At 45.6% G+C, this 12,211-nt stretch overlaps 1 protein-coding gene across 1 annotated transcript; it reads right to left on the bottom strand.

Annotated features, from left to right (window-relative positions):
* Positions 1–1,590: 1,590 nt before the first annotated feature.
* BYSL (bystin-like) lies at positions 1,591–11,919 on the bottom strand. The gene is made up of 8 exons (XM_006860453.1): positions 11,655–11,919; positions 11,292–11,300; positions 8,747–8,897; positions 4,332–4,470; positions 3,834–3,967; positions 3,193–3,353; positions 2,917–3,019; positions 1,591–1,938 (listed from the first exon to the last, which is right to left on the bottom strand). Exons 1-8 carry the CDS (start codon positions 11,917–11,919, stop codon positions 1,593–1,595), a joined length of 1,308 nt encoding a protein of 435 aa, XP_006860515.1. The 3' UTR covers positions 1,591–1,592.
* Between the last annotated feature and the right edge of the window lie 292 nt (positions 11,920–12,211).

Below are 12,211 nucleotides of genomic sequence, written 5' to 3'. Positions count from 1 at the left end.
CTTGAAAAGGGAGTCCTGCTGTGGAATAAAGCACTGGACCGCAAGGTCGGTTTGAACCACAAGGTTGGCAGTTCAAACTCACCAGCTGCTACTTGGAAACCCTATATAGGGTCACTATGAGTCAGAACTGACTCGACAGCACTTAACAGTAACAACATCTTGAAAATGATCTGAAGCTTGTGAGCTACTGTGAAGTAGAATTAAATAAGGACAGCAGCTGATGTAGATGGGTGTGGCTCACAAGGGGACTGAGGTGGCTGGCTCATTGGAAGTGTTTTGTGGACTCTTAAGTCAGTTTTCTTCATCTGGGTGGTTTTATCCATCCACCTAGTTGGTTTTTTTCCTCATCTAGTGTTTCTTAAGGATGAAATAGCACATAAAGGTGAAATGTATTTATGATCACATTGTTCCCAAATATTGGGTTAGGCCAGATACCTTTAGTACCAAGTAAGGGCCATAGCACAATTGTATTCTACCCTGCCAATCCCTCATAAAAGTAGCCATAGACCAATGCATAGAGGCCTTGTGTTCCCTTGACAATAAAATGACATTGGAATTGGAATTTCATTTGTAACAAAATATGCTGTTTTCCCTAACCCTATAAAAAGGAAAATTCTTAGTTTATGTGCTATATGAAAACAGGCATTGGATCCAAGTGTGACCAGCTCTTGATCAACAACTTTAATCACCCAGAACCCTTGATGGGGTTAGATTATGTCTAATCATTCAGGAGCTAGACTTTTCATTTTTGGCCTTTCTTGTCCCTGTATCTCTATTCTCCTGGAAAAGAGATTTCTCATTTAACCCTGTGACCTGATCATCTTTTGAAAAATCTTCTGGTTACTGCTATTTCAATGAAACCTGTTAGGGGAAGGCAGAGAATACACCCTCTGGGGCTAACAGAGTACGCGTTACCTGGGAGAAACAAACTTTAGAGTTTTATGCACAAAACTTCTTTAAAGTGTTAAAGAGCAAAGATGTTAATTTGAGGTCTTAGGTATGCCTGACCCAAACCATGGTATTTTCAGTGGCATCATAGGCATGTGAAAGTTGGACAATGAATGAGGAAGACCATAGAATTATGCATTTTGAGTTATGTTGTCGGAGAATATTGAAAGTACCATTAACTGCCAGAGCAACAAACAAATCTTGTTTTGAAAATATAGCCAGCCCAGAATCATCCTTAGAAGCCAGGATGGTGAGATTTCTACTCTATCCTATAGGATCACTGTGTGTGGGAATCACTTGATGGCAGTGGGTGGTGGTTGTGTACACTGGGTGAGGGTACATTCCTAAGTGAGGGACAGGGAAAAGTACCTACTAAGGAGTGAAACCAGGAAGAAATCCATTAATGACACCAAAGAACAGAGGTTCAATAAATGCTTGGTTTTGCTTTTATTCACAAGATATTAGACACAGAGGCTCCTGCTAGGGGTGGGGAGAAGCAGATCATGGAATCAAGTCAGGTTTCAGAATGGAGAAGGGACCAGGGTCTAGAATGGAATGGGTAGTCAGCCAGCCCCCCAGCCCTCCCTGTCTAGTACTGAGGAGTCACAGTGCTTGTGTGACCCTGAAGACAGGTGTCTGCTGCCTCACTTCCTAGAGGTGGAGACACCTTCCACATCTCGGGGGACTGCACTCTGCAGCTCACGCCTGATCTCAGGGGTTATCTGAGGATGGGACTGCAGTCGGAGCAATCCCAGGAGAGCCTCTTTCTGCTCGGTGGACAGGTCTGCTTTGTAGCGCTGCACCAAGGTCAGGAGGCACTGATGCCAGAGCACAGGCAGTTTGCGCTTCTCGGTCCGGAACCCCAGGAAGTGGAAGACCACGGCATCTAGCACCCGGTAGGGCAGTGCGTACTTCTTGTCCAGCAGCAATCGCAGAAAGATGCTGTTGGCACCACTGTATTCCATTTCAGCAATTTTCATCATGGCCGCGCTGAGGGGAGAGGGCGGGGAGATGGGCTCAGTCACAGGGAAATGTGAGAAGGGCTCTACTTCACTGTGCTTTCCATCGTCCCTTCTGGCCCCGACTGTTTCTTTCTTTTTACATTTTTTGCTATGAATTGGGTGAAGGTTTACAGAGATCGTCCGTTTTACTTTCAGTAATTCATCCATATTTTACTTAATTTCATTGACTACAATCCCCTCACCATCACTTCTCCCACTTCTCCCCTGTGTTTCCTGTTTCCATTCCTCCTCCTCCTGTTTCCCTTCTGAACTTTGTCCCTGACAAAATGCTGCCGTTTGGATCGCAAATGGCTGGTGGATTCTAAGGTGTGTGCACCTCACTAATATTACTATTCCCCACACAGACCCATTATTAGGTTGAAAACTGAATCAATGAGGGTGAGTTCTAGTCCAGACCTGAAGGGTGACCAAGGGTCAGAGTCTTGGGGCTCCACCAGTCTCTAGCTGACCACTAAGCCTGTTTTTTTTTGTTTTGTTTTTTTTAAATGTTCCACATTTTCCTCTCTCTCCAGGCCCTTTGAATATGACCCTTCTTTGTAGTATTCTTAAGGATGCTGGCTTAGGCCTCCTGCTAATCTACCTCATATTCCCCTGACTTCAGTTACCATTTCTACTGGGTAAGAATGCATTCCTAAGAGAGGGACAGCACAGAGTACCTGATAAAAAGAGGGAAGCCAAGAAGAAATTCATTATCCGCCTCTAGCTCAGACCTCTTGTTTCCATATGCAGCTAAAATATGTTCAAACATCTCCCCCTAACCTATTCTTCTGTGTTTCCTGAGGACCTGCTATGTACCAGTTTTCATGGAACTCCTATTCTAGTGGGGAATAACCCCACCCACTGGGTTAAACTCAGTGCCAGTCCTCTTCCTGCTACTCATCTCCATGTCCTGGTGATGTCTATGGATCGCACCTCTCCCACACCCACCTTGCCCCCTCAATGCTACCTGGCATGCAACACAGGGATGGAGCACTTGGTGATGACGCTGCCCACGATGATGGCTTCCCGAAGGGTACAGGTACCAGACTCACACAGTGGGATCAGTATCCCTGGGGAGGGACAGAGGAGCAGTCATTCTGAGCTCAGTAAGGAAGGAACCCATCCCACACTACCACAACTCCAGGGTAGTCACTGGAACTTGGCCCTAGAGATAACCATTTCCAAGTTTTCTGCTTCCAGTGGTAGGCACTTTAGACCCTCCCCTTCTCCCCTGAGCTCTCACCTTTAAACCAGGCTCCAGGCTTGAAAAAGGCCTTCTTGAGTGCCGAGTAGATGTGGAAGTTTAGTCGTTTGTATTCGGCAATGTCATCTCTCACTCGGGGAAGCAGGACAAGGTTGAAGAAGCGCTGGGCCATGCGCTCCTTGAGGTTAGAGGTGAAAATCCTAGTTTCGGGGTGGGTGGAGGGAGGTTCCAGGTCACATGATGATCTGGGGCCTCTCCTTTCAGTATCACAGTATAAGCAAGGGGCTTTGAAGTAAGATACAAAATCAGCTAGCGGTGTGGTGCATGTAACCTCCAGGTCAGATGAGAGAGATGAAGTTGGAAGAATGAGATGCTCTAAAATTGAGTGGACACTGTCCACCTATGCAAGAGAGCCAGAGCTCCCCCCGAAGTGATGGCAAGTCAGGTACTTGCCCTCCTCTTCCCACTTGGATCCTCCGTTCCTGCTGGCCAGGAGGGACCTGAGCATGTCCAGGAAGCCAGACTACTGAGAACACTGCCATTCCAAGGGGATAGTCAAGAAGTGATAAGCCTCTCCACCAGATTCTCATTCCAGGAGAGCTCCCACCAGAGTCTGGCCCCCAAAACAAAACAGCCCTCTCCCATAGATCCACCTCTACCCTCGGTCCCATCTGCTTTACCTGGTGGCTTGGTACATGGAGGCTGCACTCCAGGACTCAGGCTCCGTGATATAGAGGATCTGCTCCCAGTTGGCAAGTGCAGGGATGACCTTAAAAGCCTTGGGCAGTTTCCCACTGCGGTACTTCGACAACACCTACGTGAGCAAGGTATTCATCACCATCATGAATGTACTCGTAGAGTGTTTGTTGTGTACCAGATACTTGTCTGAGTACTTTCCAGATATTTTTTTCAGTCCTCACAACTGTCCAAGAAGTTGCTATAATGAGCCTCATTTTATAGATGAGGAAAGTGAGATTAGAGAGTTATGTCACTTGCCCAAGGTCAATCAGTCACTAAGTGGCAGAACAGGAATCTGAATCCAGAGCTCTCTGACTCTCTTCTGTTCTCTGCCACCACGCTGTATTCGGCATGAGAGATGCAGGCACCCAAAGCCTTGAGTGGGAGCCTGCAGCCCCTGCAAGGGTATATCCCATCATGGCTCTGCTCTTGGCTCTTACCTCCCGGACTCCTTTATAGACCGCTATGACCCTTGGGTCCAGCTGGGGCATAGGGGGGCCTGACACCTCTGACATGGCCGTCTCAACCTCTGTCTGCTTCTCAGTCAGCTTCTCCATGATGATATCGGCCAGGGTACGCCTAGGAATTGGGGAGGTGCAGAGGGAAGAGAAGGGGAAGAGGATGCTGTCGCCAGTCTAGAAGCTCTAGACACCCCACTCTCTCACTGGGACGTGAGGCCCCTGCCCCTATAGGTCCACCCACCAGCCACACAATCACTACTGACCACAAAGGACTGAAAAATCATTGATCTCAGGACAAAGGTGGCAGTACTGTGGAAGGTGAGAATATAGACTCTGAAGTCAGACAGTTGGGATTCAAATCCTGGCTCTTCCTTATGTGATTATAAGCATTTTACTTTCCCTCTCAATATCTTAGATTCCTCATCTATAAAGCAGGGATAATAATAACAGTCCTAGAGCCCCCATGTGGTTAACACATGGTTAACACACAAGGCTACTAAGCAGAAAGTTGAGGGCTTGAGTTCACCCAGAGGCATCTTGGAAGAAAGTCCTGGCACTCTATTTCTGAAAAAGCAGCCATGGAGAACCTCAGGGAGTAGCTCAGTTCTGACCCACACAGGTTCACCATGATTCAGAAACAACTTGATAACAACTAGTAATAAAGGTACTGGCCTCTCAGAGCTAACAGAAGGATCAAACAAGTCAATACATGTACATTACCTTGGAACTATTAGTACATTACAAGTATGTAAGAAGTGTTGCCTATTTCAAATACATTCATCAAATGCTTTCAATCTCTCCCATGACAAATCCTCGCTGGGACTCCTCTAGAATGGCAGACACAGCTTTTTTACCAAGATTTTCTAAGTAGGTACGCTCACGAGAGAGAGGCTATGCCACAAACTTTTCTCTATTTTAATTTGTTTGGGAAACACTACTAAAATAGATCATATTCCTCTTAGCCTTCTTAAACAGAGTACATTAAACAATCAATCTTATTGTAATAATTCAGAATTATTACAGTGGGCTCTGGTACAATGGTGTCCCAGAGGCTGCTGAAATATATTTAAAAGTGCTCCTGTTTTCTGAGGGCCTGGTGGTGCTGTAGGATAGGCACTGGACTGCTAATTACAGGTTAACAGATCAAACCCTCCAGCCATTCCGAGGGAGAAAGCTGAGGCTTTCTGTTCCTGTAAAGATTTACAGCCTCAGAAATCCTACACAGGCTATGAGTTGGAACCCATTCGACAGCATCTAACAACAACAGCATTGAATGCTAGGCATTTGGGGACTTTCAGATAATATCACAGCAAGCCGGTGGATTATGGCCCTTATATACACAGGGGAACAGAAATTCAAGCGGTTCAAACACACCCAAGGTCAAGTGGAGGGGGAATTTCAAACTCTGGGTCTTTTAGGTTCTAAGGGTCAGATCCTTCATACACTCTAATGTGCCCCCAAACAAAATGGCCTCTGACTGCCGAGTCCATGGGGATCAGAGTCTGCTTTCTGCTTGTCTTTATAGGAAGGTGGGGAAGCCTTCTTGTCAGAATTGTCTCTGAAGTAGAAATTCTACACTGCTCAGTGAGAACCTCGGAGACTCTCTCCTGTTGCAAGCACATAAGACCAACTACACAGTCTTGGTGAAACCCATTTCAGCGGCTCAGTGTCATTCTGCTGAGGGTCCACATCCTAGACTCCCCCCATCCCAGGGCTAGCATCCATGGGTGGACCTCAGGCAGCCTAAATGCCTGCAGGTCATTCTTGTTGGGGGCCCACTGAGTTGACTCCCAACTCAGTGACCCCATGTGACAGAGAAAAACTTCCTATTAGGGTGTTCTTGGCTGTAATCTGTTTTTGTTCTTTCAACTTACTGTCCCCTTAGGTAGTTATCTAATCTTTCAAGTTGTCAATTTGATTCCCTATCAATAGTTCTTAAAAGACCTTCAGTGATTTCATCCACCCTCTTTGGCTCCAAAAAAGTCTAGCATCTGTAAGAATTTGAAATTCTGACCTGTATTTTCCACTTTTTGATCAGGATTCTCCTATGGAAACTTGGATGAAAATGTTCAGTAATGGTGGCTGGGCACCACGCAGTTCTTCTGGTCTCACGGCAAAGAAAGCAGTTGTTCACAAAGCCAACCAGCCACACGTTGTATATCCTCCTCCTAGTCCTGACTCTCCTCCTTCCTCTGCTGCTCCAAGTGAACAGAGAGCAAGTGTGCCTTTGATGTGTGCTTGCATCCTTTAAAGACCCCAGGTACTACGCAATGAACTAGGGGTGTGTGATAATATGGGTTTTGTGTCAATTTGATTGGGCCAGGATTCTCAGTGGCTTAGCAGTTAAGACGTAATAACCCCTTGTGGTGATGTCTGCTGTGAGCTGCCAATCAAATGAAAAGACTCTTCCTAGGGGTGTGGCCTGCTTTCAATATATAAGACACTCTCAGGCAAAGCTGGCTTGCCTTTTGCTGGGTATGGATCCTGCATCTGTCTTGTGAATCCAACCTGTGGTCTTGGATTCATTCTCCTCTGCAGTCAGAAGCCAGCTGTCTGACATCTGACCCACAGACTTGGAACCTGCCTGTCTCTAAACTGTGAGTGAATTCTTTGATATAAACCTCTCTGTATCTTTACTGGTTTTGCTTCCCTAAGATATAAGTAGAACATGTCCTTAGGCCAACTAACTGGGATGTCTTATGAAACCATGAACCTAAACGTCCCAACCAAGGAATCCAATTGCACTAGATGTGTGGCTATACAGAAGCAGCCCTGGCAGCTGCTACTTTAATGTAACTTTTCCATCACCACTAACCCCTCACTTGGCTGTAACCTGGACAAAAGCAGAGTGTCAGGTCTTTTTCCTGTGGAGCCAGTCAATGAGTTTCGGTTAGGAGCTGTGTGCTTAATTGTTGCACCCTCAGCACTCCCTGCATTTACTGTAAAACTCAAACTCAAACCCAATGCTGTCAAGCTGATTTCAACTCACAGCGACCCTGTAGGACAGAGCGGAAGTGCCTGGTGAGCTTTCCAAGGCTGCAGTCTTACAGAACTGGACTGCCACAGCTTTTACCTGCAAAGTAGCAGGTAAGTTCAAACTATTCATCTTTCAGTTAGCAGTCAAGTAAGTACTTTACTGCTGTGCCACCAGAACCTCAGGTTAGAGACGGGAATGAACCAGTGATTCTCAACCAGGGGTAATTTTGCCCACCTCAAGGGACATTTTTGATTACCACAACTGGGGGAAGGTTGCTATTGGGTAGAGGTCAAGGATACTGCTGAAAATCCTGCATTGCACAGGACAGCTTCCACAACAAAATGCCTATCAAGGTTGAAAACTGCTGGATGAAATGATGTTCAGGGTATGAAAATAAACTAACCACTAAGATAATATAATAGTATCCCAGCATCAAATGCAATAGGACGGATCTCCCCAGAAACAAACAAACAAAAACCCTGCAGATGTTTGTCCAGCAAATTGGGATAGTTCTAAAATAAGTGGACAGAGGGGGAGTATGGATTCCAAGTTCAACCACTGCCACTCAGAATAGTCCTTAGAGGATAGCTCAGGTTTGCTAAGGTGGTCCCTGAAAACTTAGCAATGCTCAGCCCCTTTCCAAAGAGGTAGGGAATCAAAAGTCTGCCAGAGGGTGGACAGGGACGGGCAACTCAGACATTGGCTCCCTAAAATGGGGCACTATAAAGGCACCAAGTGACTGGCTTATTTTTTTAAGAGGGAGTTTAATTTTAGAGTGAGCAGGGGAAGATAGAATCCCCACCGAATAGTTTTCATCTTGTCTAAATGGGTCTGGTGAAAGGAAATGTGAATAGAATTCTTATGATTCAATAGTGAATAACTGATTTAATTATTCACTATTTATTTAATTGTGATAGTCACAACTATAGAGGTAGAAGTTTTCTAACAGAAAGGGAGGAGTAGTTAAATCTTTCATTCCAGGAATAGAGGACTCTAAGACCATCAAGGTAGAAGATCACAAGCAGAATGTGGGACCCTATTTAGAGAAGCAGCGACACCAGAGATGGAGACAGAGATGAGGAGGACATGGAGAGACAGAGCAGCTGAAGACTCTAGACTCATGGAAAGAGAAACACTTTGTGTTGGTGGCCAGAAGGCAGATTTGAAAAATGTCCCCTTTGGTTGTTTAAATGATTATATATTTCTGAGTGTTTTTATGTACATCCAAACAAACAAAAAATAAAGAGTATTCTGGCTGTACTTCTTTAAACAAACAAACAAACAAAAAAAACACAACAACAAAAAAATATAATAAAAGAGTATTTTGGATGTATTTCTTTAAAAAAAAAAAACCACAAAAAAAGTCTGTCAGCGTATATTAGCCACAAGTCCAGATCCCAGGCCAGGCCAGCCCTACCTTGCAGGAGGGTTCTTATTCATGAATATTTCAATTGCACGCTCATCCTCAGCATCCACCACCACCTCTGCCTGGTGGCCCACCCCAGTCATCGTGGCAGCCTTCTCCAGGGTGGGCCACTCCTCATCATCATCTGATCCATCGTGTGGCACTCCTGGACCAAGAAGAGGGTAGAAAAGGTGGATGAGCATGGTAAGGGCTGGATGAGGGATTCAGAGTTCATTTCACTTTAATACATTTCTAGTGCAGGCCTGCAATCTTGCTTGAGAAACAAATGTACACATATGAAATAATGATGCAGTAATAATAAATAATGGTTAATACAAATACTTTGTTACATAGCAGGACTGTTCTAAACTGTTCTACATACATGTTATATGTGTTAACCAGCTCATCCTTGTAACCCTAAAGTGTTGTTGTTGTTGTTATGTGCCGTGGAGTGGGTTCTGACTCATAGCAACGCTGTTACAGGGTTTCCGAGGCTATAACTCTTTACGGGAGCAGAAAGCGTCATCTTTCTCCCGCGAAACAGCTGGTAGTTTTGAACTGCTGACCATGAGATTAGCAGCCCGATTCGTAACCACTATGCTACCAGAGCTCCTTAACCCTAAAGAGTAGGTACTATTATTATCCCCAGTTTCAGATGGGGACACGGAAACACAGAAAACTCAAGTAAGCTGCCTAAAGCAAGTAGACTGATCTAGATTGTAGTGTTCCTCACCACTACTGAATACACATGATAGAACATAATTATATCCCATGGTATATATCGTTGTTATGTGTCTCTGAGTCAGTTTGACCCACAGCAGTCCTGTATAGGGTGTCCAAAGAGCGGTTGGTGGGTTTGAACCATCTACCTTGCAGTTAGCGTCCAGTACTTATCCGACAGTGTTAAAAATCGTCTTGAAGGTCAGGCAGTGAAGTTCAGATTTCAATTACCAAGCCAATTTGAATAGCTGATTTTTGGAAGGCTACAGCTGGCTGGTGTGGTGCTATAAAATAAGCACTGGACTGCTAACTGCAAGGTTGACAGTTCAAATCCATCAGCTACTCTGCAGGAGAAAGGTGAGGCTTTTTGCTCCTGTGAAGATGTCCAGTCACTGAAATCCTGTATAGGGTCATTATGAGTTGGAATTTACTCAACAGCAGTGAGTTTGGTTTAGTTTCGTTTTCTATTCTAACTCACAGGCTCTCTCTCAAATCCTCTACAGCGTTATGTAAGCCTAGACCAGTATCATCTCCTGCCTGGATTAAATTCAAGTCCTAACTGATAGCTATACTGTCAATCTTGCTTCCCTCCAACTCACTAGCCACACTGTGCAGACAGAGTAACCTTCTAGAAATATACATCTGATTTTTCAATCAGGCCTGTAAGCAACACCCTCTCCCATAGCTTCCCACTGCCTTTAAAATCCACTGCCAGAGTTGATTCCAATTCATAAAGATACTGTATAGGGTTTCCAAGGCCATAAATCTTTACAGGATAAGGCCTCATCTCTCTCCCGAGGAGCAGCAAGTGGCTGGTGAGTTTGAACTGCTGGCATTGCAGTGTTTATCCTAAAGCACTGCCAGGGCTCCCAGGCATGGCCTCCAAGTCTTCTGTAGATGTGATTCCTACCTAATCTCACCACCCATTCAGCAAAAATTGCTCTTTGTGAGGTAATGTTCTTCTGGGTGCTGGGAATAGATCAGAGAACAAGAGCAACACATTTTGTGTCCTTGTAAAGCTTACATTTTAGTTGGGGAAACAGGCAAGGAACAAACATACCAAATTAATAATTTGGAGGATACTGCAGTCAACCAGTTGAGAAGACCACGGTGACTTGAAACAGGGTGGTGTTTCAAGGTGGTGAGAAATGGTCTGAATTTAGATGTATTCTGAATCAATATGATTTCTCAACAGATGGGGTGTGGAATGAAAGAGAGAGAAGGGGCCAAGGTTTCTGTCTTGAACAATGGGAAGGATATCATGCTATAAACTGAGATGAGGAAAACAGTGGGAGGAAGGCCAGGATTTGGGTTTGGGACATGTTAAATTTGAGATTCACTGTTAGATCTGGTGTGGTGCTGTAGTATTAGCACTGGACTGCTAGCTGCAAGGTTGACGGCTCAAACCCACCAACTGCTCCTTGGAAACCCTATACAGGGGTTGCTATGGGTTGGAACTGACTCGATGGCACTTAACAACAACAATTAGACCTCCAATAGGAGTTGCCAAGTTTGATATAACATTGAATTTGAGTTTTCTGAAAGAGATCAGGGCTGGGATATAAAGTTGGGCGTAGTCACCAAATAGATGGTATTAAAATCATGAAGCATGATGACAGCACCAGAGAAGTCCGAGGACATCCCAAGAGCCAGCAAAGAAGACTCTGAGTGGTAAGGTGGTGGTAGTAAAGCACAAGTGTGATGTCTTAGCCCTAGCTAACTCTCAGTAGTTTTTCAGGTCTCAGCTAAAGGGTCACATAGTCTGGAAAGCCCTCTTTGATATCCAAGACTATGTTATTCATTTCTGGTCCTAATCAATTCTCTCTCTCTCATAGACTCTTGGGTCCTGCCAACCGGGTTTATTCTTGTTCATTTCTGGATCCAAACTCCTCTCATAGTGCAGAAGCACACTGTAGACACCCCAGACATATTTACGAAATAAATGTCTAACTACTTACAAGAACTTGGGTTGGTTTAACATCGCTGGTGCCTAGCCTAGTATTGTCTAAAACTACGAATGGGCGTGGCGGGGCTCTGACCATCCGAAATTCATTCCAGGGCTCGATTTCCTATTCCAGAACCTTTGTAAGAGTATAATAGAGATTCACTTTTTGTTTCCAAGATATTCTCTTGCCGGTCATCATAGGTCGTTCGTTCCCCCCAAAAGAACTCCCTTCCTCGCACCGCTCCCCCCACTCACCTAGCCGCGTGGTGCGCTCCCTTGGAGCCGCGAGCCTGTCGCTAGTCCCATGCTCTGTTTCCAGCTCCTCTTGCTGCTGCCGCGCTTGTTGCAAAATCCGTCGGGTTAGTTGAGGGCCCACAAATTCCTCCTCTTCTCGGGTCCCACCGCCCCTCCGCTTTTTCCGGACCCCCGCCCGCACTGTGTCCGCAGCCAAGATCTGTTCCTCCAGGGGCGCATGTTTTTCCCGATCTTTGGTCCCACGGGCCGCCTTAAATTTGGGCATTTCTCTCGAAAAAGTTGCCAAAAAACTTCACACGTGAGTACTACAGGGGAGAAGCTGAGCGCAATGGGACAGTGAGTGCCAGGTCCGAACGCAGCGAGAATACAACGCCCCTCAGCGTTCAGAAGCCAGAAGCGCCGCCAGGTTACTCCACCCCCTAAAAGAACTCATAAGCCCTGGAGCTGGGTACCGGAATGCGTTCACTGCCTTAAACGCTGGGTTCACTACGAGGCAGCAGTCCGACTCATGCTTTCCTTAGCTTCATGGACCCAGGCAAAGTGCATTCCGAAGCCGC

This window comes from Chrysochloris asiatica, unplaced genomic scaffold (assembly GCF_000296735.1).
Source record: "Chrysochloris asiatica unplaced genomic scaffold, ChrAsi1.0 scaffold00038, whole genome shotgun sequence".
Classification (NCBI taxonomy): domain Eukaryota; kingdom Metazoa; phylum Chordata; class Mammalia; order Afrosoricida; family Chrysochloridae; genus Chrysochloris; species Chrysochloris asiatica.
Note: the sequence above shows the minus strand (reverse complement) of the source record. Positions and strands in the feature narration are given on the sequence as shown.